This window comes from Drosophila sechellia, chromosome 3L (genome assembly GCF_004382195.2).
Source record: "Drosophila sechellia strain sech25 chromosome 3L, ASM438219v1, whole genome shotgun sequence".
Lineage (NCBI taxonomy): Eukaryota > Metazoa > Arthropoda > Insecta > Diptera > Drosophilidae > Drosophila > Drosophila sechellia.
The window spans coordinates 648,710-675,147 of NC_045951.1; the positions used below are offsets into that span (position 1 = coordinate 648,710).

Sequence of the window (26,438 nt, forward strand, 5' to 3'; positions counted from 1 at the left end):
CGGATGCGCATAATGCCGACTTAGTAGGCTACCAGTAACTTTATTACGATATTGATAACCTCTTCGTGTTTCCTTCACTTGAAGAACTTTCTAAACTCTCTTAAAAATTGTGGTTCGGATCGACATTAGAAGTTTTTAATACACACACAGAATATATGTATATGCGGATATATTTTATTAACTAAGAAATTATTTGCTAGGCAAGAGGAGAGATCATAACGATAACCGAAATGTTGATGTGTGAAATTTATAAGACTAGCATATTTCCTACCTAAAGAAAACCAAATAACAGAACAATATGTGTTATATATACTCGTATACACGAAATATGATAAATAGCAGCTAGAGCTGAGATCATACTCACAGTCGTACATATAAGCGCTAAGGCAAATACAGATAACGGTAAAGATATTGAATTTAAATGATCGTACCTTTTGCTGATTTCAAAACAAGCCAGAATTTGAAAAGGCCAGAGCAAAGCGAAGTCATTGGGTGATGAAAACGTAATCGAAACAATATATGTTTTAATAGATCAGAGAGAGCACTTTTATGGAATTTGCTTTTTATATACATATGAAATATACGAAAATATAGATGTACTTAAAGCGGTGGCAGCCCGCACTTTGGGCGATTGCGCGTTTCAGATTAAAGAATTTAAATATTTTTATATACGAACTCGAGTAGAGACTCCATATACATTTACGTTTAGCAAACATAGCGAGTAGAGGCCAGGCTTTGCATTCGATTACAAAGTGAAGGGAAGCAAACCAAAGACGGATAATCAAAGTGCGCGCACACTCCACTCACAAACACACAAGAGACTCTGAATCACTCACCACGCCACGCCACACCACACCACCCAACACTAGTGTTTCTTTCTCGTGGGCACCAAGTCATATTCATATGTGGGACATGACCTTGACCCCTAGTCCTAGTATCAAGATTACGAATCCCCGACCTCAGATTTGATCAAGGGATCCCTGGGTTAGACAACAACGAATTGCCGGGCAAGTGGAACCAGGAGCTCCTGTCCCATGAACGCAACCCGCAAAATGAATGTTTTCGCTCGTCAACGAAGAGATTTGACCTTGCACCTTCATTTAGTCAAAGTCAACTCACCAACACTGAGACACCTCAAAATGTGTCACCAAAACTGCAACAGTGGAAACACTTCACAGAAGTTCAGTTGAACAGTACTTTAAGGAATGTTTCACCAACACATAACTTAAAGTTGAAATTGAACTCAACAACACCTCATTACAAACTCACCATTACAGCATTCCAAGTATTTAACATAACACTCAACCACAAAAACTCTAATCGTACTTAATCACTCTTTTTGTATCCTAATAGTATTTCAATGAACGTGTACTGAATGTTTTTACTTGGTGTCCTCTCTTATTTAGGCTTAAGAAAATCGAGATCGAAAGAAACGGAAATGAAATTCAAACTTATATCAAAAACCAAGCACACCGATACATTTAGCATTGTACTTGATAAGCTATCGATACTAGTGTTAGATGCAAATCAAAATATATACACGCGAAGTAACAAGTGTATCTCTCTGTCTTATTCTGATATGCGTACCTTTTTGAGGGCCCCTAAGATATTAGGAGGCCAGCTAATTTATCAAATACAATTAATCGTAGCCATAGTGAATGAATTAAATTAAAAGTCTCGAGACCAAACCAAAGCAAGCACAAAACCAATCAAACTAAACCAAACAATGAGCCGCAACGTTTGTATTTATGTATAGAGTTCCCTCCCTAACCAACAGATAATACCTATAACAATCGAGTTCCGATTTCAGAAGAGTTAGGCGGCAATTAAGCAAAAATACAAGAAGTACAGATTACTATAACGGTAATGATAAAGATTAACTCAAGTTACGTCAACTTAGTGGCAGTGTAAACGCGTCTAGATAATTAATAGATATGAATAAGAACTTTTGACTTTTATGGCTGTTTAGAGATTTTATAATACGACTATATCGATATAGAATTATATACATACACGATATAATTAAGCCCGAAGATTTTCGTAACTTATTTACATACTCAGACACAAACATACGCCACACGACAAATTAACTTTAGTTCCCCAAATGATTTTCGGCTAGTTCTGGCTTGGAATACCCCTCCCAATCCCATCTTCGGAAATTTTGGGGAGTGGGAAAGTCCCTCTGTAGCCCATGGAGGGAAAGAAATCGAACATTGTGAAATTTAGTGTCTTTACACTTTAAAGAGAATATATACAAAACGGATTAATTAAGAAACTTGAAACTCACACGAAGCGAAGTGCAGATACAGATGCCGAATCAGATGCAGATACACCTACACAAAGATACAGATGCATATAAATTATGGTAATTACATACTCTCGTACATATGCCTAAAAGGATACACGTGTAGTAATCTACAGCCACAACAACCAATTAAAAATAAATGTCTATATATGAAACGAACAAGATTTAATGTGCGCAATATGCGTGTATCAATATATACTTAAATGTATTTGTGTATATGAAAACAAACACTAACAAAGTAAACCAAATTATAAAAAAAATACAAGGAAAAAATAAAGAGAAACAAAAAACGACAACAAATAACAAATACAAAACCAAAATTATCAAGAACATAAAGAAAATCCTTTCTCTTATTATTTAGTGGGAAACGTTTGGCGGATTTATGTTAGTAATCCAAGTTGCATGGCAATCCTAATCATTTCGATAATCAAGCCGAAGTAGGCTATCGAGTCAGTCGTCTAAATTCCAAAAACCCATTTGGGCTATCAGAGACTGAATATACTATTTTTCTACAGTATATAAAAGGCGTACCTGTGGAAGGACCATAGCCCACAATGGGACAGACGCTGTCGGAACCAGTGACCACCAAGGACACCGCTTGCTGTGCTAATGCAAGCTACCGCGTGGGCTCATCGTGCATGCAAGGATGGCGTGTGGATATGGAGGACGCCCACACCCACATTCTTTCCTTGCCGGACGACCCGCAGGCGGCCTTCTTCGCCGTTTACGACGGACACGGTGGAGCCTCAGTGGCCAAGTACGCTGGCAAGCATTTGCACAAGTTCATTACGAAGCGGCCGGAGTACCGGGACAATAGCGTGGAGGTGGCCTTGAAGAAGGCCTTCCTCGACTTCGATCGGGAGATGCTGCACAATGGCTCCGCCGATGAGCAAACGGCCGGCTGTACTGCCATTGTGGTGCTCATTAGGGAGCGGCGCCTGTACTGTGCCAATGCGGGCGATTCGCGGGCCATTGCCTGCATTTCTGGAGTGGTTCACGCCTTGTCCGTGGACCACAAGCCGAATGACGTGGGGGAGGCCAAACGGATCATGGCCAGCGGTGGTTGGGTGGAGTTTAATCGGGTCAATGGAAATCTGGCCCTTTCCCGCGCGCTCGGGGATTTTATCTACAAGAAGAACTTACTAAAGACTCCAGAAGAGCAGATGGTGACGGCCTATCCCGACGTAGAGGTGCGTGACATCACCGAAGACTTGGAGTTCGTCCTACTGGCCTGCGACGGGATCTGGGATGTGATGAGCAACTTCGAAGTCTGCCAGTTCGTGCGCAAGCGCATAGCCGATGGCATGGAGCCGGAACTCATTTGCGAGGAACTGATGAACAGCTGCTTGTCTCCGGATGGCCAGTCGGGCAATGTGGGCGGCGACAACATGACCGTCATCCTGGTGTGCCTGCTGCACAACAAGAGCTACGAGGATCTGGCGGTGCGCTGCGGAGGCAAGCGAAAGACCCCCGTTGAAACCGTTGGCGACATCCAGAATCAGCCGGTGATGAAGGTCGTAACTCCCTATTCTCAGGGATCTTCTGGGTCGTCGACTTCTCGGTTGGGCCTGGGCTTCGGACTTCGCGAAAACGATACTCCGGAGCCTAATCTTTAACTTTTGTTTTAGCATTTACCTTTTTCGTTACTGGATTTGTTTGCTCCTACATTTGTACTTTGATTGGCGATCCAGACGCTGTTGGCACTTCAAAATTATCGGTCAACACATCTCGTTTCCCGGCAGTACAAATATAACACAATAAATAGGCTACACTTTCCCCCACCCAGCAGGGAAAGGAAAACAGTTCGTTTTGTATTTTCTCGGGGATCAGTGGATCTCTCGTTTAATTCGAGTTAATGTGCAAATCTATAGTACATTTTAGAGCTACGTATACGTGTATATATATTTTGGTGTATATGGTAAGTACGAGTACATAAAGGTAGTATGCGTGCGCATCTAAATCGAAGTATCTTTGGTGCGATTAGCTGTAGATCGAATCGGAGTGAATCGAGTCGAATCGAATCGAAATGGAGTGGGTATCGATCTATCGATCGATACTAGATGGTAAGGCTACAATACGATGGCCGATTGCTCCGAATCGTGCTAGTAGAAATATACAGATTGCAATATGGTAAAGTCAATTATTGCACCACATGCGGCCGTAAAGTGCTTAAAGTAACGCCACGCACAAAGGGGTTGAGATCGGGGAAATGCCCCTGGTCTCGCCCAATGTGCGCTGTATTTAAATGTAAAGACTAGAAATTCTCTCGTTTTGGAACGACTTCCGTGCCGGAAGCAGGAAGCCGCTCAATGCCTTAATGCGAAGTGATTAATGGGGTTAGTAAGTGGGTGGATATCTTTGGATATGCCTAGTTCTTGTAAAATCATAAAGCTAGATGACTATGTGTAAAGTTTGTAGCTTGGCTGCGGAGTTCGATCGTCTGGGATGCTGGGATGCTATATCTCTCGCTCTCCGATCGATCGGTAATCGTATGTGCTATAAAAAAATACTGGTTACATTGGTTTTTTGTCGCTGTTCTTGGCAAGTCTCTAAGAAGTCTCTTATTACAACTAAGTGAAGATCAAACGATCAATCGGGAATCGATCCAACCTTGTCTCTCTATATCTACTGTGTATGACCTCGCCGTCCTTGGAGTTTTCCTAGAAGAGGGAACTCTTCTGTTCGACGAGCTGTGCGTGCTCCTCGTCGCTCTGGAATCATCTACTCTCTAATGGTACTTTAGCTCTTTTGCATTATTATCACATATTCGTTGACTACAGTAAGAAAATGTCCTGGATTTGGGCTGGTGGGCTGTGAAAGGACTTGGATTAAGTGGCATTTCAGTAACGGTCTCCTCGAATGGCCTTGGGGTAGTGCTCTGCTTTGCTCTCTCCGGTGTCTTTTGCGTGGTGTCCTGGCTGGGAAGATCCTATGCCACCATGGCGTAATTCCCGGTCAGCTCGAAGGGACTCGTCTTGGCCGAGTGCGTGAAGTTGTTCTTGGGCGAAAAGTCAACGGGCTGTTCCTGCACGGAGGCGGGGTCCGATTGGCCCGTGGACGTGGCCTGGCCCTGGAAGTGATACGGCATGGGCAAGGGCAGGGCCAGTGGCACGTGGTGATTGGGGAGCAGGTCCTGGTACAGGCTGGGTACCCTATGCGGCAGCACCTTCGGCTGGATCACGTTGATCCGCTTGAACTTCTCATATTCCTCCTGGGCCGAAGATGCGTGGCTGTAAGCCGTCACTTCTGGCCCAGCCGGAAAGCCCTGGAAGGCCAAGGCCGCCTGCCTGCGATCCTTTTCCTTCTGCAACAGCTTGTTGGCCAGCGTGGACTTGGCTGAATCGGAGGCAGCACACTGAAAGAAAACCGTAAATAAGAAGGTTAAAGATCAAGTGAGGAGAAGTCATATTGATTTGAGGAACTTACCACTGCGGCGGCAGGTGATGCAGGAGCCAATGCCGAGATGGAGCCGCCTGTCACCTCCGACTGTTGCCTTTTGGGCGACGAGGGAGGTCGGTTGCCGGATGCTGCTGTCGATCCCGGGACGCCTCCTCGGTTTTTCATGCAGGATGACTCCTCGTGCTTGTACAGGTAGGACTTGAGAGCGAAGGCCTTGCCGCATCGCGCACATGTGTGTGGCTTGGTGTTCGAGTGGGTCTGGATGTGGGCGCGCAGGTTGCTCTTGTCGGCGAACGCCTTCTCGCAGACGCCGCACTTGAAGGGCTTTTCTCCGGTGTGGGTGCGGATGTGGCCCTGGAGGAGCCAGGGCCTCGAGAAGCGCTTGCCGCAGAACTGGCACTCGCATCCCTGATTGTGGGTGCGCACATGCATCGAGTAGGCGGGCATCGAAACGTACACCTTCTCGCAATAGGGACAGTGACGCGCTTTCTTGTCCATGATTGACCTTCATAAAACATAGAATCAGCAATTCTTCATCATGAAAATTTTAAAAAAGCTTAGCTCACCTGTGCGTTTGTCTATGACGTGCTAGGTTGGAGGATGTGGAGTACTTCTTTCCGCACTCGGGACAGATGTGCTCGTCCTCCAGCAGCGAAGTGCTGTTGAGGATCTCGCCCTGCTCCCCATGATGGTGGTGCACCGATGAGTGCCCCTGGAGTCCCAGGTGGTCCTCCGAAGATTGACGGCTGGAGGTGGAACTGGAACTGCTGCTGGCGCAGGAATTCGAGTCGGAGATTGTGCATCGACGCAGTTTCCTGCGGTCGAAGACCTTGTGGCTGTAGTAGTTGGAGTCGTCGTCCGAGGAGGCGTACAGTGGCAGTGGTTTCACCTCGTCTGTGACCAGAGGACCAACTGACAGAGTAACCTCGGCCAGCTGGGTGAGATTGTACAGCTCCTCTGGAATGGGTGTCGCCTGCTGGTCCTTCGTCATCGTGTTGAAGAGCTGGTGAAATGCCTGCAAAGCATCGGGGATTTTCTATGATGAAAACAGCATGACTAGACCCGAAATATTTCCTGCTAAATGCGCACGTGATGCGTCATTACCTAGCTAATACATATCAGCCACTACTAGTCAGTGCTGAGTTGAAAGTCTTCACCTTTTCCGGATGATGGTGTACAAGACTCATATCAGCGATATGCTCATTAATTAAACTCACATTCTTCTAATTAGTGGTTCATTATAGCTTGTGAAAGTGCACTAAGAATAGACCAATAATCGAATTATTCGGCATAAGAAACCCCCAGCGGATCGCACATCCATGGTGCGATCGCCGCCATCTATCATCCCACCTATCATAGATCTTTCCCTCCTTGTGCTTACGCCATAATTCTTGTTTGTTTATTTGAAAATGCATCAATTTATAATTAAGGACAGAGTCGAGAGGCCACACTCAGAGTCTGAGATGTGAGCCAAAGTCGTCTGCATCATCATCATTGCCGAATAGGAATTATCGCACATTGAGGGTTAGCAGAGCCCACGGGGCGTATGATTAACGTCATTGCATACCGCATACCGCATGTTGCATATTGCATATTGCATTCTGATTCTGGCACTTGTTGGCTGTTTTGCGGCTCGGTGGTGCCGATTTTGTGCCGGTGCTCGCCATCCTCGCCTCTTTGCGTGGTCAAATAAATTTATGTCGAAATGAGTGCGCTTAATTTGTACATGTTCTTTTGGCATTGATTAATCTCGCCCGTAATTGGCGCATCCGAAAGTCAGGTGGGCTTCGGTCCACTGTATGTTGGAGTTCACTGTACCATACCCCACCGGGATGCTAACAAAGAAGCTAGTCCTTAAATATTAATGCCATAATTTTGTAATGCTCTGCAAAATATTATTGTATTTCTTTCAGAGCGGCGCCATTTATGCATATATTTATAAGTTTATGTATACACCCCCTCCCACTCAATCGTTTGTTTATCATGTGAAAGTTTTCGCCTTTATTTTTCTGCCCCCAAAAGATTTTCTGAATAATCGAACCCATTGAGAAATTTGGAGGAATCGATGGAACGGTGCTGTTCTTCTTCCACTCTTGAGGAGGTCATGTGCAATACTCTGCGGTGTTTTGGTTTTGAAAATGCTCTAGCTTTCGGTTTTGTTTGTTTCTCTAACACTCTCTGTATTTCGCCTGAGGCCAGCCGCGTGATGTGTTTTTCTTTTTCGGTATCGAGGAAAATGCGGGGGAAAATGCCCCCCGCCCGAATCAACCTAGCTAAACAGCTGCCATCCGCCCCCGCCAACGGATTCGGCAACCTGTTGCGCCCGTTTAGCTGCCAATTCCCATCGGCTTCTCCTCGGGGAGCAGTACATCAAAATGTTTCTGCGGCAATTAAGCGGAATAATCGCTGCCAAGGTGGCCGGAGGTGTGCGAAGGTGGTTTTCCATGGAAGGAAATACCTTCGCGCCTCTTCCCCTTTTGAGTGGGTGTGAGCGAAAGCCGCCAGACGTCCATAATTTGTGTCTTGGCAATTTGCGGCCCATTTATTTATGGGCCCCACCACCTGAGGCCCTGTTCCCAGGTGGTTGCCGTATTTTATTTACATTTAAATATAGCTATGCCATTTTCCACCTAATCGCGTCATTTTCAATACCCGATTTCCATCGAACACGAAATGCTCGAGTCTCTGAAGAACAATATGCGTCTGAGAATTCGCCGGGGAAAACAGCTGACAAGTGATCGGCGAACCTCCTCTATGGATCCCAAAGAGCCACAGCCCCCCTACACCCCCTACACCACCAAATGAAATATGTCTGTGCCATATTTCCGATGTCAGAGTCGCTTGGGGCATACGAAATGTCGCATGTTTCTCTGACAGGTCGTTAATTAATTATTCCGCGGCCCCGTGCGATTGCAGATCGGTAATCGCAGACGACAGGAAGAAGGTGGGTAGGGATCGACGATGTACATTTGCCTCGGAGTCTAATGGAAAATGTGGGGAATTTCCTAAACGGGGAGTTAGTCGATCGGGGGAGCAGAACAGATATAGTTGAAATACATATACCTATTTGGGGTTTTCCATAGTGACTCACATATGTATTCCCTGAATTTGTTTGAAATTATTTATATATATTTATATATATATTGAGCAACAGTTTTCCCACAGTGTACTTAAGCAGCTTAGAGTCCCCCCAGTTGGATGACTCATTTCTGCTCCCCTATCCGCATCTTGGTCGTTCCATGTGCACCGAACAATGGCCCACGGACCGGGTGAAATATTTTACTCTCCGCCTGCCTTTTTCCTTTCCATGCCGCCGCAGATCTGCGCAAATTGCGTGGTCTCCGCCCTCCGATCTCCCATCTCCCATTTCCGATCTCCGGCCGTACAGCCCGCCCGAGTAGACCATGTCCGTATTGCTGGACCGGGGAAGAGTTCAAAGTCCTGTTAATGTACACATAGGCCAAGAGAATGGCGATGGCCAACGGAGGTGGCTTCGGTGGCCTTAACATGCGTCTTCCCCTCGCTGCCGTGCGTCTATAAATACCTGATGCCTGATCCCAAGCGGCAGGGACAGGGGGAAGGGGCAGTGATCCCAGCATAGTTTACATTTTAGTTCAGGCAAAACGCGAGTGCACAATAAACAAAAATCCAGAGCGCCAGCCTCAACCTCTGGCTGCTTCCCAGTCCAGAGTCAATGCCATGCATCACGGACAGACATCGTGTATGCCACACAGTAGCCACACCACCCCCACTGCGCCTCGGAGGAAATGTCGGATTTGGGCATCAGTTTTTGTTTACCCCAGATCGCAGGCCCTCATCAATCGTTGCCTCAATTGCAGTTCCCGTTGCCGGCGGTTTGTTTACGGACCCGCGGCATAAACATTTGGACGGGAAAGGACACAAAGGAGCGGGCTTCACCTGTAAATCACGGCGGTTAATTATCCCCAAACCGCCGCATTAATCAGGTTCATATATGTATATATGTACCTGATCTGTTGTTTATCCGCTTTATGCGCCTAAATTGGACGGAGGATCTACGCATCTACCACCGCGGGACAATGGTCACACCCATACCCATGCATATAGCCATGCGGAAAGATACCAACTATACTATACTCGTACGTCCCGGTCACTATTTCCCGTTCGCAGAAGCTCATTGCCAATGCAAACATTGCTCACGTAAATGTCAAAATATCAAAAGAAATAATAATATTAATTTAACAAGTGCGGCCCGTTCTGTCCGTTGGTTGGAAGGGGGCTTGGGGGGTCCGCAATGGGGATCGGAAAACGCCGCTCATTTGCAGTCACGCGAATCTGTTGGCCCAATTTGCCAAGCAGCTTTTCGATCTTGTTTCGGTTCCTGGGCAGATAGTTATGCACGAGCGAGGTGTGTGTTCTATTGTGTAATCGAAAGGCGGTAAAGGTGCAAATTTGAAGAGCGAAGTTCACTTTCCCCCACCTTCCCCTCGTTCACATTTCGCCAACTCACCCCACGCAGTTCGAATAGTGGACGGAAAACAATCCACTCCCGTCGTCGCTGTGCCTCGAATATAGACGGATGATTCAGTTGCCGATGGGAAGTCAATGTTTTATCACACACGGAGCGCAAGTTCCACGAATCTCATCACCCGCCAAGAGTCCGCGATGGCAACGGGTGATGGGTGCTGGGCGATGCTGATTTTGGGGATCGCACTGAATCTCGATAAGTGTCAAACCGATTTATTAGTCGTACGGACGGATTGCGCATCCGTGAAGGCGAGCGAACGCAGCGAGATCCCAGGAAGAACTGAGCGTTCTTCGCCAGACCACTTACAGTTTTTACATCTTGCGGCCGCTGCTGCCGAGGCGATTCTTCTGCCTCCGGCGGCGTCCACCTCGCGGTCTCGGTCTCCCATCCCCTCGTACATTTTCGTACACTGAGAAATAATACTAATAATACTTCTGGGTTATGCACAAGTGTATTGTTTTATTGCGGTATCTTGTTAGGTGATTTAGCTATTTCCATTCTGTTTTATATTTGGCATGGTACCCCCCGTTTCGCTCTGTGTACATCCGCATCCACGTCGAGGAGGTGACGAAGCTGACGCAGAGCCAGCAGCTGTTGGTCGCTCATGCCGAGGATCGGATCGGAACGGTACGGATAGGCATCGGATCGAACATGACTTCGAGAACGAACCACGACGCAACAGCGACGGAACAAGTGTGCGCGGTTTAAAAATAAAAATAATGTTTTCATTGTGCTACCCCTCTCCGCGCAGCCCCCGCTGTCCTGGCTTTCCATTGCATTTTCCGAAAGGGAAAACTGTGCCCGAGGTGACGAGGCGCTCCTGCTGGCAGGACCACTGCGCAGAATTCTTCTAACGATCCGCAGTCAGTGTCAAAAACCTTACACACTCGCTGAGGAACAGACAGGGTTGTCGTAATAAGACTCTTTTATTTGTAGTTGTGGTGTTTGTTGTAAACTGATGAAATTAACTACTTCAGCTATATAAGGATGGAGTCCCGTATGTTAAGACAAATGTTATATATATTATATGCTTACTTCCCCTTGCAGAATCAATCTGTAATCTGTTTGAATTTTGTATGTCGAGGAGATTATCACTTCGATAGACTGATAGCTACATCCGTAGTGCTATTTCGGTGACTTCGACTGTGGGAATTTGCCCCATGTGTCAGTGTGTTTTCGCCTGCCCCATGCTGATTTGCCTAGAAAGAGAGAGGCACTGCTCTCGCTTCGTGGTTGGGCAGTTTCTTCGGTAGCCGAGCCGGCTACCCGTCTTCTCCCGCTCTTCTCGCTGCTCGGATTCTTCTCCTGCTGATGGCTGATGGGGATTGGGGATGGGGATGGGTGCTCTTCGCGAAGAGTGACGCAGTCGTATGCAATTTGGCATTTTCCTCGCCTGCGTACTTGTTGCGGGCATCCAAAATAGACTCGCTCACCTGAACCTCCCCACCCCATTCCAATCCGCCCCCAAAAGTGTGCACTCTGCGAATTCCCCACCTCCTTTGGCCTTAGAAATCCAACGGATTTCTCGCAGGTGTTGTCGTTTTCTCTCGTTTCCTCCACTTTTCATTTTCGACTTTTCAGGCGTAATGAACTTAATGTCGCCCCTTTGGATGTGTTTTTTCGGTTGGGGTCTTCAGATGTATTGGGTGCTAACGTATTTTCTATATATTCGATATGATTTATGCCGAGCGGCGGTCGGCTGATTCTGTTTCTGATTCTGGTTCGAATTGGATTTTGATGTTTCACAAAAGATCTTTACAGTTGGGCGGGGATTGTAATGGGTTTATTTATAAGGCCACCCCTTGTGACCAACTAATGTGTTTAGTGGCTCCCTGTCCGCGAGTACATTTCCCGATCGCACTTTTCGCACTTCTTGCGGCATTTTCACACTCTACAACTTGCTGCCCACGCGCCGAAGACAAAGGAAATCGTTTGGTGGCGAATGGAAAAGCAAGGAGGAAGGGGAGGAAGGGAGCGAAGGGGTGGGCTTTGTCTGGCGCCAACATGGAAATGCAATTTGAGTGGTAAGGTCAGGCTAGGCCATAGCCATGCATCACCGTCACGGCGGAGCTTTGGACCCGGGAAAGGCCTTCTTCTGCCAACGTGACATGTGCTAAAGACATCTTGCGTCGACTTTAATCACGGCAATTAATAAGACAAGAAAGGAAGTCCCACAAAGGAAGTGTCCCCAACTGGCGGCCCAGCAAATCGCTGTGGATCAGCCCGGTTCATAGTACACCCCTAGCATACCCATACACCATGCCCTCACCCGGAGCGTGCGATTCTGGAAAACCGGCGAAGACGTCGCGACTGGCGGCCATAAATCTATTTTCGTCCTGGTTTCAGTCTCGCTCCCCCAACCCTGAAAGCCCCTTCAGATCCCAGACCGTCGGGGATCGGTACGCTTTTCTCACTTGCTGCGCAATTGCGGGGTCCAATCTTCCATACTGCAACTCCTTCAACAACTCCACACTGAGAGAATACTCGGTAAACTAGTGATGGGAAATGAGACAATAATCTAAACTTGATGTTTATAGTATAGTATAGCCTGAACTTGACCTTTCCTAGTTATTTGCGTGTTTTCGAGCATCAAGCATCCGATTCCCCTCAGTGCATGACCGCTTATTAAGTGCCCCTGGATCTTTATTTTTAACTGCTGCCGCCAAGATCGGGTGGTTGGGATCTCGTTCTCTGCGTAGGTAAACGGCAGAGGGCTATGTGGTGGTGCACTTGTGTACGTACTGGGCATGTGGCCACCACCTCGTCTGAATTGAATCCGCAAGTGAATCGAATCCACATCCGCAAATTCCAGAGGGTGTCCAGTTATTTACGCAGATAAATAAGCGAAATCCGCCGTAATGCGAAATTCAACAAGAAGTAAAGAAGGCGCAAAGCACACGACGTGCTCCGCCTTTGTTTGGTAAATAATGATCCCCAATGATGTGGGTTAGTAAATTATCCCCAATCGCTGTGATGGATCGAGATCAGATCCATGGAGCTGGCCCGAGCTCGAGTGGCTATAACTTATGCGGAGCGGTGTATCTTCAGCACCTCATTTCAGGTCCAGCCGCATCCTGTTTACGGGAACTCCTGGTAAACTCAAGGGTTTTGTCGGATGGATATGGAAATGGATCTTGATGCGGATGGAAGGTGGGGAGGGAGGGCCTTCGCGCCGGATATGTGAGTGTGAGTAATTCCTGGGCGCGGAATCAAAGTTTTGGATCGTGCCGTTCCGTGGCGAGATCATAAAGTTCTATTTATACCAATTAGGGGAGAGCTATAGTTGCGGGCAGTTCAAACTCCGAGTACCGATCCCGAGTCCCGATCCCACTGCCTCCCATCTGCGAGAACTTTCCAAGAGCAAGTGGAGCGATTCCGAAGGTGGCTGCCACTTTGCAAGGCCCAAACGAATGTGTTTTTTGGTGGGCGGGGATGGAGACGGAGGGTTGGCATGTGCCGCCACTTGAATCAGTGGCTGTTTATTGGAGATCGGACCGGATTGGGAGAGGGATGGGGATGGGGATCGGGATCGGGGAGCCTCCGAGTGCCATGTGCAATGGCAGCCAAACATCAACCGTGTCAAAATTCAAAGAAACAAAAGCGGAAATGTTTTTGTTTTCCTTATTTTTAACAGCCGCCACATGAGGAAAACTAAAACACCCGAGTGCCCGTGGTAGTGGTAATGGTAATGGAAAGCTGACTTGGTCAATGAACTTTACCCGCTGTCTATAATTGGCAGTGCCAGCGGAATTTGGCTATGAACCTGGCACTACGATGAAGTTAAAAAATAAATATTTAATATTAAATATAAAATAACATTTTCGGAGAACATGTGCAAAACAAAAGCTCTTAAAAATGTGAGATTATTAATAATGTGAGATTATCAATTAAACAGCTTATAAATAATAAGTCTTAACTGATAGACTTCAAATAAACACAAATAATGATTCAATATAATTTATACATGAATGTGTGAAAATATAATTTTATATTTTATCTACATAATTTGCATGTAGAATATTTAAAAATTATATGTCAAAATACGTATATTACTGGAATACAGTATTAATGTATAAATGGAAAAATACTAAAAACAGCGCACTTGTGACAACTCAAACGGTAACACCGATACTTTCGTACAACTAACGCTCCCCAAAATCGATGACTCGCTTATCGGTTCGCCAATCGAGCAATAATAGAAATTTGCTGTGCTGCCGAATTTTCGTGAAATTCACCGGAAAACGCACGAAAGCGGCCCAAAACTGCACTGAAATATGCACAACTAGAAAGGCCATCCATAAACCATAAGAAACGCAAAGCAAAAGACGCGGAGCAGACAGGGAACAACCCGCAAACATCATGGCGCCCACCCCCTTGCCCCTCGAGCAAATGCCCGGTGTTGGCGGTGGCGGAGGTGGCTACCTGCCCGCTGCCCAGGTAAATGTTGCTGCCAAAAACTCCAAACTCATTATCCCATCTCCATACCATGATTCCCTTGTGCTTCACAGGAGGGCGGCCCCCGAATCAACACCATGTCCATGTCGGTGCTGATCGACTTCATCATCCAGCGGACGTATCATGAACTAACTGTACTGGCTGAACTGTAAGTAAATGTTTGAACGAGTATACAATATTTATAACTGCTGCTTGCTTACCGCGAATTGCAGCTTACCGCGCAAAACGGACATGGAACGCAAGGTAGAGATCTATAACTATGCGGCACGCACCCGCCATTTGTTCACCCGGCTGAATGCGCTGGTCAAATGGGGCAACTCGGTGTCCAAGGTGGACAAGTCGTCGCAGATAATGAGCTTCCTGGACAAGCAGAACATGCTCTTTGTGGAGACCGCCGACATGCTGGCGCGCATGTCTCGTGAAACTTTGGTTCGTGCTCGATTGCCCAACTTTCACATACCCGCCGCTGTCGAAGTTCTGACTACTGGCACATATAATCGTCTACCCACTTGTATTCGCGAGCGTATTGTGCCGGCCGATGCAATTACGCCGGCGGAGAAGAGACAGACACTGCTCCGCCTGAACCAAGTCATCCAGCACCGTCTGGTCACAGGAAAACTTTTGCCCCAGATGAGAGAATTTCGCATTCGCAACGGACGAGTCACCTTCGAGGTGAAGCACGAGTTCAGCGTTTCATTGACCGTAATGGGGGATAATCCCACAGTACCCTGGCGGCTGCTGGACATCGATGTGCTCGTAGAGGACAAGGAGACTGGAGGTAAGGAATCTGTAATTCTCTCATATGTCTACATAATGTACTAAAATCATTGGCTTTGCTAGACGGAAAATCGCTGGTGCATCCGCTGCAGGTCAACTACATCCATCAGCTCATCCAGGCACGCCTAGTGGAGAATCCCAATGCTCTCAGCGAGGTCTACAACTGTCTGCACTACTTCTGCCAATCCCTGCAGCTGGAGGTTCTGTACACGCAGACCTTGCGTTTGAACTACGAAAGACTGGACGACAACAATATTACTGTGGAAGAGTACGTCCCAGGCGTAAAATTGACGGTCTCGTACTGGCGAGACCTAAAGTCGGAGCTGGGCTACCGCCTCACCGTTCAATCGGATCCCAGCGAGATCGGGCGTCCGTTGGCAGTGGTCCACGTGCCCTCACTGGGCGCCAAGGAGTCTGCCGAAGTGGCGGATCGGGCCGTACGCTCTGAGCACCTTTCGATGGAGCGCCTAATTGTGCATACCGTCTACATACGATCGGTGTCCAGGCTGAGCGATCTCAAGCTGGAGTTTCAGGCGTTTTTGAAAGATGTTGACTGTGAGTGTAAAGTAAAACTTATCTAGGTGTGTGCGAGGACTAACTAATCCCTGTTCTCTCAATGACAGTCAACCTCCAAGGAACTCCAGCTATTTTGACCGTTCCCGTACTCTCGCCCTGTCTAAGGGCCGAGCAGATTCACATAACCATTGACACCCACACAGGCATGTTCCGTTGTCATGTGCCCAAGCATCTGGACTGTCCGATAACGGAGGAGATGCAGGACTGCCTCAATGGAGATCGCAGCAAGCTGCCCGCTTTGCTTTCGGAGCTGCGCTTCTGGATCACCCATCGGAGATGCGACAAAACCCTACAACATCTTCCGGCTACGGCCACCGAGACTCTTCCATTTCTTGTGCAGCCTGATCAGGAGATTTTGCAGCCGGGCAGGCACAAGATTTATGTCAAGCTGCACAGACATCCCAATATTGTCTTGGTAATTATACATTTAGTAAGTGTAATTGTGAAAATATGAAAACCTTGATATTTTCCAGGTGGTTCAACTCAAGGAAAAGACTACTATGCCCAACGAAATGGAATACACCTTTCACCTGGGCTTCGTGGCCTTCCAAAAGGACGAGCTGGATGTTATAGACGACTCGGCCATGCAGCTGGTGTCTATAGTGGCTCAACCGCATTCGGACATTCCAAAGTGTTATACCAAGTTGATGCGCCTTATTGAGTTTGATACTTTTGTGGCCACTCATGGACCTGGCACTGAGGTGGACGGTGAGCACAATGACACTTTAAATGCCTTAGCCATATTATCAAACAATCAATCTTTTAGCGGAGGTTTCCCCGCACAAACGAAAGTCGAATGGGGATTTGCTGGCTCCTCCTGCCAAACAACAAAAGACCATATTTCCTGCCTACTTCATTCCCGAGCTGGCTCATGTGGTGGCCATGTGTGACGAAAAGATACCGTTCATGAACCTAGCCCAGACGCTGTCCAAGCACAATATTCCCCACAGCGGACTTCAGGTGGAAGCGAATGCCACGTCACTTGTGCTAAAGATACTGGCATTACCACAGCCAGGAAAAACAACCTTTGCAAACCAACAACAGCAGCAACAGGGAGCACCTGCAGGGTCAGGAGAAAATAAGCCAACTGGTACCTCTGGACTGCCGAAAATCGACTCCCACGTGTGGGACGACCTAATGCGTCGCGTTCTCTCCATATCGATTCGTTCCCAGACCAACAAGAACAGCCAGGTCCGCATCTGGGTAGTGGAGTTCGTGTTCTACAGCACCCCGCTGCAAAGTTGTCATCCGAAGGAGCAGGGCAGTCGGAGGACTGTTTACCTCACCTATGAACAGGCGAACTACGACTTTTCCAAAACAGTTGAGGATTTGCTAAACGACTGGTCGAAAATCGTGTACCTTTACGCACTGGTTTACGACTTTGCTGAGCAGCTGCAAAATAGTTAGTTAATACACGTGCATTCGTCAGCATTTATTAACTTCCCTTAATTTTTTAGAACGCCTTTCCCTGTGTGACATGCTGGTGGTCAAGTCATACAGCTACATGAACCTGCTCCTCGGATACGGACCCAAAAAAGAGGTGAGCTGCAATATCTATTGGTCGGTGCAATCCCACGGCTTCCGACTGACGTTCGTCGGCGGAATGTCAGCTGTAAACGGGCACTCAATGATGCGTGACCAGCTGGCGCAACACTTGAACCAGCATCATAGCATCACCCAAATCGCCCAAATTCTGCATGAGACCTACAACCCGTTGAGCTCCATTGCCAAGCTGCCGGTGCTGCCCTTCTTGGGGATACCGGTAAGTACCATTAGCTGCTATGCATCAAAAATCAGTACATTATTCTTTAATTCCAGCGCCCTCAGGTGCCAGTACTATCGTTTTGCGTGTTGGCACAATCTCCGTGCCTAATAAGGTTGACTTATCAGGCAGTGTACTGCCTGGAGTTGCGTTTCCGTGCCAACAGACTCGTATCCATCCGAGATGGAGCGAGCAGTCGCTTCGAGCGCAATGTGGTGGAAGAGTTCACGCCCATTCAGGGTCTGAAAGCCTTCCTCTCCAAGTACGTGGATGAGTCGGCGGTCTACAGGGGCCGGGCCTCCCACGAGGATGACAATCCGCTTTCACCAATGGGACTGGAGGACAACTTCGGTGGACCGAGCAGTGTTGCGGGGGTAAGTGCTGGTGGATCCTCACCATTTTTGGGTACTGGAATGCGGGGACCGCAGTCGCCGAGAGACAGTGGCCTGCGTTTTCCTGCCCCCCACACTCCGCCCTCCAGTTCAAATCCACACACTCCCGCCAGTCCGCATCCAAGTGCGGGGGCAGGTGGCGGCAGTGGACCCCAGGGACATGGCAACTTCAACCTGACATCACCGCCAGCGCCACATATGCCGCATCCGTCGCCTAGTGGCTTGATGCCTTCGTCTCCGCTGAATCCTCAACCCAGTCCCCACATGGTCCATAGTCCTGGACCCAACACGCTCTACATGCAGAGCCACCAGGACTCTCCCTTCACCGCCATGTCGCCGGCGAATAACAATTGGCCCGGATCCCCCAGCATGCCGCGCCCATCTCCACGACCCGGACAGAGTCCTGAGCACAAGAGCACCGGTGGTGGAGCAGGAGGAGCCGGTGGAGCGGATAGAGGAGGCTCTCGGGGCACTCTCAATCGGCCCTGGGCTGGAGCAGTACCTACTCTCCTCACTCATGAAGCTTTGGAGACTCTGTGTCGGTCCAGTCCGTATCCCAACAAGGATATCAATGTGCCGGACATGAGTCCTCTAGAGCGTTTTCTCGGTTGCGTTTATATGAGAAGGCAATTGCACAGAAACATCCAGAGCGAGGAGACGCTTACCGCCCTGAACAGCACAGAACCAGGAGTGGTGCTCTTCAAGGTCGATGGACTGCAGTGCCAGGTGGTGCTGAATCAGATGCACATGCAGACGCTGCACCTCAAAGTCTCGCAGCTGCCGCCCATGCCCGACAAGCATCCGCCGCCGTTCCAGCTTAGCCAGGACGATCTGCTGGTTATAGAGCAGTACTTTGACACCAGAGTGGCAGCTCCACCATACCGACCCAATTCCCTGCACAGCATCTGCCGGCTGTTGAACCTGCCCGCCCAGGTACTGAAGGATTTCGTACAGATCATGCGTTTGGATTTGAAGCCGGAGCTTGGTGGCGACCAGCTGAAGTGGACGGTTCAGATTTGTTTGCGCATGCCGCCCTCGGCGGTTCCCATTGTGCCCAGTGGCAATGCCTGCGTGGTTATGGGTCGCATGAAGATACTGTTCTTCCTGCTAATCACGAGGATACCGTACGGAGCGGTCATAGGACAAGGCAAGGACTGGAAGGACAGCCCCTCTCTGGTGCTGCCCATTGTGTACGACATTCAGACGAACGTCACCCAGCTGGCGGAACGCACAGGACAAGTGATCTCGCCCACAATGACCGCTGCTAGCACTCTTCTTCGCCGCTTTGCCGATTTCAATGCGCAACAGAATCAGTGTACCCTCTTCCCAGCCATTACGGATCTTCTGACGAACCTCCAGCTGGCTGCAGAGATGCCACAGCCCCCACCCAACCAATCCATTGGACCTCCCGTAGGCGTGGGCGTCGGAGTAGGTGTGGGTGTCGGAGTGGGATCCAGTCCGAATCCGATGATGCCCATGCAGCAACTGCCGCAGCAAGTGGGACCGCAGGGCCCAGTGGGTCCCGGCGGCTACCCGCAGATGGGCCCCAATCCCGGTGGCCCGCAGTGATGAAGGCGCAAGCGCCGCGCCTCCTCGCAGCAGCCGTGAGCTGAAGGCCTGTGAGCTGGCAACCCGGAACGGCGACCGATTACTTATTAACGAGTTTATTGGATAAGAGTACACAGAACACCCTCTACTCTGGGGTGAGTCGATTTGGAATCTCAAAAATCGTAGCTAAAAAAGTAATCCATGATCAGTTTTGAAGTTTGCCAAAACTGCTCATAGTTTGCTTTCTGTCCCTATAATTTTGTAGATTGTTTTAATACCAAGAAATCGATCCACTCCACGATACACTATTTAGTTAAAGTTAGCATTTAATTTGTATTTGGCAAATTTTAAGCTTTCTGGGCACCATGGAAAGTCTGCTTTGGTATTCCTTAAGATTCAATTTCACCAATATTGAGGTGTTCCTGTTGACCAAGGACCAAACATATTTCGCATGTGCAAGACAGCAGCCACCTGACCCATGAAAAGAAAAGCACATCATTTAGGGATCAGGTGCTATATACATTTTATTGTGCTGTACTCCCTGAAAGATTGGGCATGAAAACAAATTACACATCCAAGATTATAAATTGTTAACTAAACAGTGCGGCTAGGTATGTAATAAAAAGTTTATCGATTATCTATAAATGTAGGTGTGAGTCATACTTCTGTGTTCCTTTTCCTAATTTGTTTCTATCACATAGTTCGATTGCAGATGCGCCAGAGGTGCTGCCATGCGGACTCCGAAGGAGCAGATGGCAGCGGAGATCTGGCAAAATGCTTTGTGACTATTGCACCGAGGTTAGTTTGTGTTGTCGTCTACCTAATAATCTATCTACTCCCGTTGGTTTTTGGCTTGGTTGCTGGTCGCGCGGGGAATCGCTCCTGTTCACTGCTGATTCGCAATCTGAGTGTTGTCCATCTGGGTGGTCAGCTCGGATATGCCCTCCTCCTCCTCAGAGATTAGGTCCACCCAGTAACGGAGCTTCTTGCTGCGCAGGTAGCTTGCAGAGTTGTCGAAAACCACCGTGTCTGAGGATAATTTTCACATGCCATTAATAGAGGTAACGAAAACGAAGCTTATTTTACTCACAAGTTGTGTTCGGTCGTGTGGAGATGTAACCAATCTCATCCATCTCGTTGGAGTACACGGTTCCCAGGGGCACCTCGCTGCGCTTCTCACCAGTCTTGTCGTCCACGCTGTAGATGCCGAATTTGATGTCGTAGTCAAAGGTGCGGAACTCCCAGGAGAGGATCTTCTGCTCCTCAACGTTGACCTTAAAGTGCAGCTTCAACTTGTCGCCCTTGGGAACCTGGGCCTCCACAAAGTCTCGGTCGCTCTGCTGGCTACTCTGATCAATGTAAAGCTCCTCCGGCAGCTTGCCTCCCCAGACCATCAGTGCCTTGCACTGGGGATCTCCGTTTCTGTCCACCATCTCGCCGCCCCAGGCCTTCGGAAACGCCTTTCGGTTCACATGGGAGAAGAGCTGCTCCTGCCAGCGGTCCACTCCGGATTTGTAGATTACGATCTTGCTGGTGGTGTTCTCGTCCAGGAATTTCTTCACAATATTGAACGCCACCGAGAAGAGCTTGGGCGCGTTGATGATGTAGCACATCTTGAGGAGCTCCGGGAAGTTGGCCTCGTATTGCTTCACCGTAGAGATCACACATTCGGCAGCTGGTCGCCAGGCGTACTGCTTTAGGTTCACGTCCTGCATGTCGAAAAGTACGACCAGCTGGCGGGCCCGCCATCCATGCTTTTGGCTCTGATCGTAGGCGATCTTCATAAAGCGCTCGAGCAGCAGGACCAGGTACTTTTGGAACTCAAACCGCGTGACACAGTGCATCATGCCCCACATGTCGAAGTTGGCGAAGGGGCAGACCAGCACTGAAAAGAGAAATGCAATTGCTTAGTTTGGTGGCTTTGTGCAGGGCAGTCGCAACCAACCCGGCGATCCTTCGTAGTCGTAGCCCATGAGCCCGTAGGGCAGATACTCCTGCAGTGCTTTCGGTGGATCCCACTTCTCGATGTTGTCCACATTCCACATGGCGCGTGTTTTCAAACTCTGGAAGGTGATAATACAGTCTAATTTGTTATAGCCATTTATTGTAATAATTATTTTACTTACAGCTCTCAGCATTTTCTCCGCTGCATCCAGATTCCATTTCCGAGCTGTTTTAGAGCAAAAGGAAATATAGTTTACGCACCTGTTTTATATTGAGTAGTAACTCACCTCTCAGCCAGCGGACCAAGAAGTAATCGTCGTGGGTTCCAACCAAAGCATCGTCCATTTGCTTGCGAAACTGTAAGTACAATAAATGTGTTGTCATCAATGGCAGATAATAATTTACAATTTTGTATATGAATCATTATACTTGAACACAATATTTATGATTCATATAGTGTGGTGATATATTTTGTAAGCCTCAAATATATCGTAAAGAAACTTTCACTTTAAAAAATCGCAAGTCAAGTTTAAAATGTGTAAAATCTGTGCTAACTTTTATAAAATATCTGAAATAACTGCAAGCTCGTCAAGATGCAAGCGATAGTGCTATTGTATTTATTTTGCCCTCATGTGTATATATAACATGTGTATAGATGTAGCAATCTGCTTTCGGTTCACCCCAGCTTAAAAATCTGTTATTTTCAATCTGATATGTAATCCAATTTGTTTAAATGATTTATTTACTGAAGGCCGAGAAAGGGGACGGCTTGACAGCATTTTTGAAAAGCTGAGCGGATAAATTTCCTATCTCCAAACGATAACGTTTATTGGGTCTGGTAGACTGCATATTGGCCTTTGTTGCCTTAATTGTTGTTAATTTGTATTGACCTTGTCCCGACTGCCAAATTCGGGTGTTGTTAACGAAAGCGGATTCGCACAGAGGCTGATAGCAAAAGTTCATTTAATCGGTAGCATTAGCTTTATCAGCCAACAACACCCTTGATGCCTTTTACTAACTTATTTGTCGGGCAAACATCACGTACTTCAATTTGCATTCGATCAAGTGCATATTTAGCACCATTTCAATCATTTAATTGACTCGCGTCTAGGTTGTTTGCCAACTGCTGAGTCACTCGGCTCAGGCCAAAACCACTTGGAATTCAATAACGAGGCCGTCTCCCCGCTAACCGCTTCATTTATTTAGTTTTTTCCGTTTTCGCTTTTCGCTGCTTGGCTGCAAACTTGGCTAAAGACCAAGCTGTGGCTAATACCCGACTTTGGATGTCATTAGCGCCGAGTTCTGTTGGCTTTGGCTGTGTACTTCCTCGTTTCATCGGCCGTAAACTGGGTTTTTGGCCACTTGCTTTGTTGTTCTTTGACTTCGTGGTCTGACTTTGACTGCGTTTTCGAGACAGACAGAAAGGTTAATACCCATTGAGCCACTCGAAATTGAGTCTACATTTGGCGTAGTCAGCTTATATTTTAGACTGCCGCTCAAATAGTGCTTGCCATACCATTTAACGCTACCCAATGTTGCAGTCGTTTTGCATTCCACCTGAAATTCAGAAGACTGCCAAGTTTCTCTTCGTTTGTTCGGAGTTTAGGCAATTTCAAGACACCTGCGCTGAAACCTGTTGTTTTTTGTGATTTATGCAAATTCTGCTAAATTTTTACAGTAGATCTGTACGGGTCTAAGGGTCGATCCCTGGGTGATTTCGTTCTGGATCAATGCTCTTCGCTTAACGACTGGGTCGCGTTTATCATTAACCACCTCATGAGTATTCATACTGCTAATCGCAGTCATTGTGCTATGAAATGACAGTCGCACTTAGCATCCCGCGCGCAATTAAAAAAGGGCAGGGGTCGCTCTTAATCCGCCCATTATGACGGATTCCGCTTAATTGCCCATTTTATTTATTGTTTATTTACTTGCAAGCGTCCAGATTTATTCCTCTTATTACAAACAATCACTTATAATGCATTCTGCTTATTTGGGTACTGCTGACAACGCCTCAGCTGCCCGTTTTATGTGTAGTTTATTTATTTGCATATTTTCATTGAACTGTTCGGTTTGTGTGTCACCATTCGACTTCAGCTGAGTTTTGGTTTCGCAAGCGGTTTTCAGTGTGCCGGCCAAGAACTCGCGAGTCGTCAACAATGCGCAACTGCAGAAACATGCATCAGTGGCGAAGTTAGGAGGCGTTTCGAGGGTTTTACTAAGTTTTATTTCCCACTTGCTTCATATGATGGGAGTGTGTTTTGTACGCCCAGTCATCTGGGTTTTCCTCTTACAGGAACATTAATCTTTCGATGTTTTTGAGTAGCCCCCCATTATTTCCGCGACTACAGCTATGGACAGAGAATACATATACCGTATACTGAATATGTTGCAGTTCATTCTGCTTCGGCAGCTGCTCTTGCCGCAGTTCAAAAACCGTGGTTTAGAGTCTGGTCAAAATTGCTAACATTTAAAGAAGGAAGTCAAGCGAGCAATTGCTCATTTCCATAAGCAGCCATCAATATGCTTCGCTGACTGCACGATAACTGTTCTGTTTTAGTTTATCTAGAATACTCCATAGAAATACTCTATCATTGGGAAATTCATAGAGCCACTTTGTTGCACGCATAACATTGAATAAAAAAGTTGATAAAGTTATCAAAGCAATATAACATAACATAATATCTGTTGCGAACACGTCAGCTTTTACTACTTTTTAATAAATGCATGATAGATAACCTATCAATCATTGAAAGTATTATAAAAGGCTCAATAGTTGGTTCGGAAGGGTTAAGCCTAACCAATTTTCTCTAAACCATTAAGAAACCATTGAGAAGAATTGTATAAATTTCTGAAGTTTACAAGAATATAATTTATTTTGTTAACTTCTCCACTATATTCTCGTAATAAATCCCTGGGCAAAAACGATTGCTATAAAGTGGGTAAACATTGGCTTGTTATGGAGCTTTATCTGCATGCTCACCCTGGCAAGAATCCCCCAGCAAATACCGAGTATTTCCCCCTAAACGACTCAAGAGAAATTCTTACCTTCTCCAATATGGCGCGCTGCTCTTCGCTGATTTCGGGCAGTGGACCTGACATCTTTTGGATTTGTTTGTATTTTGACTATGGCGTATCTTAGATATTTGGCCGAGATATTGACCGAGCGGCGTCTGAACGTTGCCAATTTTGTAAGCCGGGCACACACAATCACATTAAGTCGATGATATGGGGCCGAATGCGGATTTCTTTTCTTTCTGTTCACACGCAAAATTTCAAACCTCTTGCTATGGTTGTTCGGTTTTTGGCAGCTGCGGCTCAGAAGAAGAGATAACAATAAAAACTTTCTACTATTATTTAGCCGTTACGTTAGCGCTTTTAGCCGCGCACATTATTTCCAGCGCAATTATTCTGCGTTTTATTTTTGTTCCTCTCGATTCGTAGTCTCTACGGACAGGCTAATTACAATAATGCCAACTTGGAAAATACCTCAAACTTGCCCCAAGGCGAGTGTCGCACGCAAATGGTTAAACAAACTAACTTAAATCCGTATACAGCTGTGTTCGCGTCCAGAATGTTTTGCTTTTGCTAATGATAAAGCGGCGAGGTGAGATATAGTATATCTTTGCCGCTTTTCGCGAGTTTCCGATCCGTTCCGTTCCGAGGGTGGCGAGCTACTGACGCCAACGATTCCAATGCGCCACTTAAAAGTGGATGAAACGAACGGAGAGAAAACAGAGAGACTGCCAGCCAAGAGAATCCACTCTTTAAGCCAGAGAACATTTGAACAGCGGACGTCTCAACTACGGGGCACCCGGTCTACCTGCGTCTGTGTTTAATAAGTTCAAAAGAGAAGTAGGTATGGGAATGATCAATTTACTTAATAAAAAAGTTATAATCTCTCCCTAGTTATTCTTTGTCTTCTATGGAACATTACCTAGCTTTGCTTATACTAGAATTATGAATTCACCTGATCCAATTGTGCCACTTACCAATCAACTGAAGCACTTTTCAGCTGATAACGATATTTTTTGCACGCCAAATATAAACATATGTTTGGCAGGATAAGATAGGAAAGCCAAGTGCCTTGGACCCCATTGAACGCATTTTGTTATTTATTTTTTTATTTATTTACGGGTTTGTTTACCACTTTAAACTCATTTCCATCTAAAAATAACAGTAATTTGTTTCCAGCATTGAAAATATTGGACCAAATACGGAATGTATTGCGTTTTTCGACTCTTATTTAAATTCCCCTTTGCTCATTATATTGGCGTTTAAATCCGGAACTTTTCAATTTTTTCGATTTAAAAAAAAAAAATCATGACGTTACCCCTTATTAAAAATGCAAAAATTGACAAAAAATTTTTTTTTCGCAAATAAGCTGGAAACTGACACAGAAAGTTAGTAGAGTCAATCAGCTGCCAAAAACAGTCATTCTTAGGTGTTTGTGACACTTAGGACAAAGAGAGCCTACAAAAATATATTTTTAAAACATGTTCATGGTTCAATTGTTTTTTCAATATTAGTATTTTTTGATAAACAATATTAGGTTTACAGAACTGGTGCAAGTCTTTGCTGTCTTACTTTGTTCGGCACATTAATAAATTCCGTATTTTGTCGGTCGATAGATTCCTGGTTGTTGTCTGAGATAAATTTGTGCGTGGTGAATTTCATTGGTCTGGCGCTCGATAGGTGAAAAAGGCTGGTTTAAAATCCTAAAATATACTTTCTAAAAGGTGTATACTATTAACGGCAATAATAGTTTATGGT

General features: G+C 46.7%; 4 protein-coding genes and 1 long non-coding RNA gene across 6 annotated transcripts; 2 read left to right on the forward strand and 3 right to left on the reverse strand.

The window, feature by feature from the left end:
• The first annotated feature begins 2,719 nt into the window (after positions 1-2,719).
• Positions 2,720-4,107, forward strand: LOC6610192 (probable protein phosphatase 2C T23F11.1). Its single transcript, XM_002034764.2, has one exon. The coding sequence runs from the start codon at positions 2,860-2,862 to the stop codon at positions 3,919-3,921; it is 1,062 nt and encodes a 353-aa protein (XP_002034800.1). The 5' UTR covers positions 2,720-2,859; the 3' UTR covers positions 3,922-4,107.
• A 5-nt stretch (positions 4,108-4,112) lies between these two features.
• On the reverse strand, positions 4,113-10,484 carry LOC6610193 (protein snail homolog Sna). Its single transcript, XM_002034765.2, has 4 exons — positions 10,194-10,484; positions 6,271-6,719; positions 5,732-6,209; positions 4,113-5,660 (listed from the first exon to the last, which is right to left on the reverse strand). The coding sequence occupies exons 2-4, from the start codon at positions 6,693-6,695 to the stop codon at positions 5,235-5,237; spliced, it is 1,329 nt and encodes a 442-aa protein (XP_002034801.1). The 5' UTR covers positions 6,696-6,719; positions 10,194-10,484; the 3' UTR covers positions 4,113-5,234.
• Positions 10,485-10,646: 162 nt separating this feature from the next.
• On the reverse strand, positions 10,647-11,834 carry LOC116801167. Its single transcript, XR_004361802.1, has 2 exons — positions 11,247-11,834; positions 10,647-11,188 (listed from the first exon to the last, which is right to left on the reverse strand). It is a non-coding gene; the product is annotated as an uncharacterized LOC116801167 (long non-coding RNA).
• A 2,538-nt stretch (positions 11,835-14,372) lies between these two features.
• On the forward strand, positions 14,373-20,383 carry LOC6610194 (mediator of RNA polymerase II transcription subunit 14). The gene is made up of 9 exons (XM_002034766.2): positions 14,373-14,648; positions 14,720-14,814; positions 14,879-15,444; positions 15,507-15,998; positions 16,067-16,434; positions 16,493-16,727; positions 16,786-17,421; positions 17,477-17,781; positions 17,838-20,383. Exons 1-9 carry the CDS (start codon positions 14,571-14,573, stop codon positions 19,740-19,742), a joined length of 4,680 nt encoding a protein of 1,559 aa, XP_002034802.1. The 5' UTR covers positions 14,373-14,570; the 3' UTR covers positions 19,743-20,383.
• Positions 20,220-25,345, reverse strand: LOC6610195 (SEC14-like protein 2). Of its 2 annotated transcripts, XM_032717452.1 has the most exons (7): positions 25,155-25,345; positions 24,714-24,976; positions 21,953-22,022; positions 21,848-21,891; positions 21,667-21,784; positions 20,812-21,606; positions 20,220-20,750 (listed from the first exon to the last, which is right to left on the reverse strand). In XM_032717452.1, the coding sequence occupies exons 2-7, from the start codon at positions 24,765-24,767 to the stop codon at positions 20,608-20,610; spliced, it is 1,224 nt and encodes a 407-aa protein (XP_032573343.1). In that variant the 5' UTR covers positions 24,768-24,976; positions 25,155-25,345; the 3' UTR covers positions 20,220-20,607. The 2 variants fall into 2 exon arrangements, with proteins under 2 accessions (XP_032573343.1, XP_002034803.1); XM_002034767.2 differs by having other exon boundaries at positions 24,714-25,345.
• Between the last annotated feature and the right edge of the window lie 1,093 nt (positions 25,346-26,438).

Bases quoted from the DNA above. Each gene is read 5' to 3' on its own strand.
- LOC6610192 (XM_002034764.2), top strand. From the start codon at position 2,860: ATGGGACAGACGCTGTCGGAACCAGTGACCACCAAGGACACCGCTTGC.
- LOC6610194 (XM_002034766.2), top strand. From the start codon at position 14,571: ATGGCGCCCACCCCCTTGCCCCTCGAGCAAATGCCCGGTGTTGGCGGT. The intron at 14,649-14,719 runs GTAAATGTTGCT...TGTGCTTCACAG, and splicing joins GCTACCTGCCCGCTGCCCAG to GAGGGCGGCCCCCGAATCAA. The intron at 15,445-15,506 runs GTAAGGAATCTG...TGGCTTTGCTAG, and splicing joins AGAGGACAAGGAGACTGGAG to ACGGAAAATCGCTGGTGCAT.
- LOC6610193 (XM_002034765.2), bottom strand. From the start codon at position 6,695: ATGACGAAGGACCAGCAGGCGACACCCATTCCAGAGGAGCTGTACAAT. The intron at 6,210-6,270 runs GTGAGCTAAGCT...TGTTTTATGAAG, and splicing joins CGTCATAGACAAACGCACAG to GTCAATCATGGACAAGAAAG. The intron at 5,661-5,731 runs GTAAGTTCCTCA...GTTTTCTTTCAG, and splicing joins CATCACCTGCCGCCGCAGTG to TGTGCTGCCTCCGATTCAGC.
- LOC6610195 (XM_032717452.1), bottom strand. From the start codon at position 24,767: ATGTCAGGTCCACTGCCCGAAATCAGCGAAGAGCAGCGCGCCATATTG. The intron at 22,023-24,713 runs GTAAGAATTTCT...TTGTACTTACAG, and splicing joins AGCGCGCCATATTGGAGAAG to TTTCGCAAGCAAATGGACGA. The intron at 21,607-21,666 runs GTTGGTTGCGAC...TTCTCTTTTCAG, and splicing joins CGACTACGAAGGATCGCCGG to TGCTGGTCTGCCCCTTCGCC.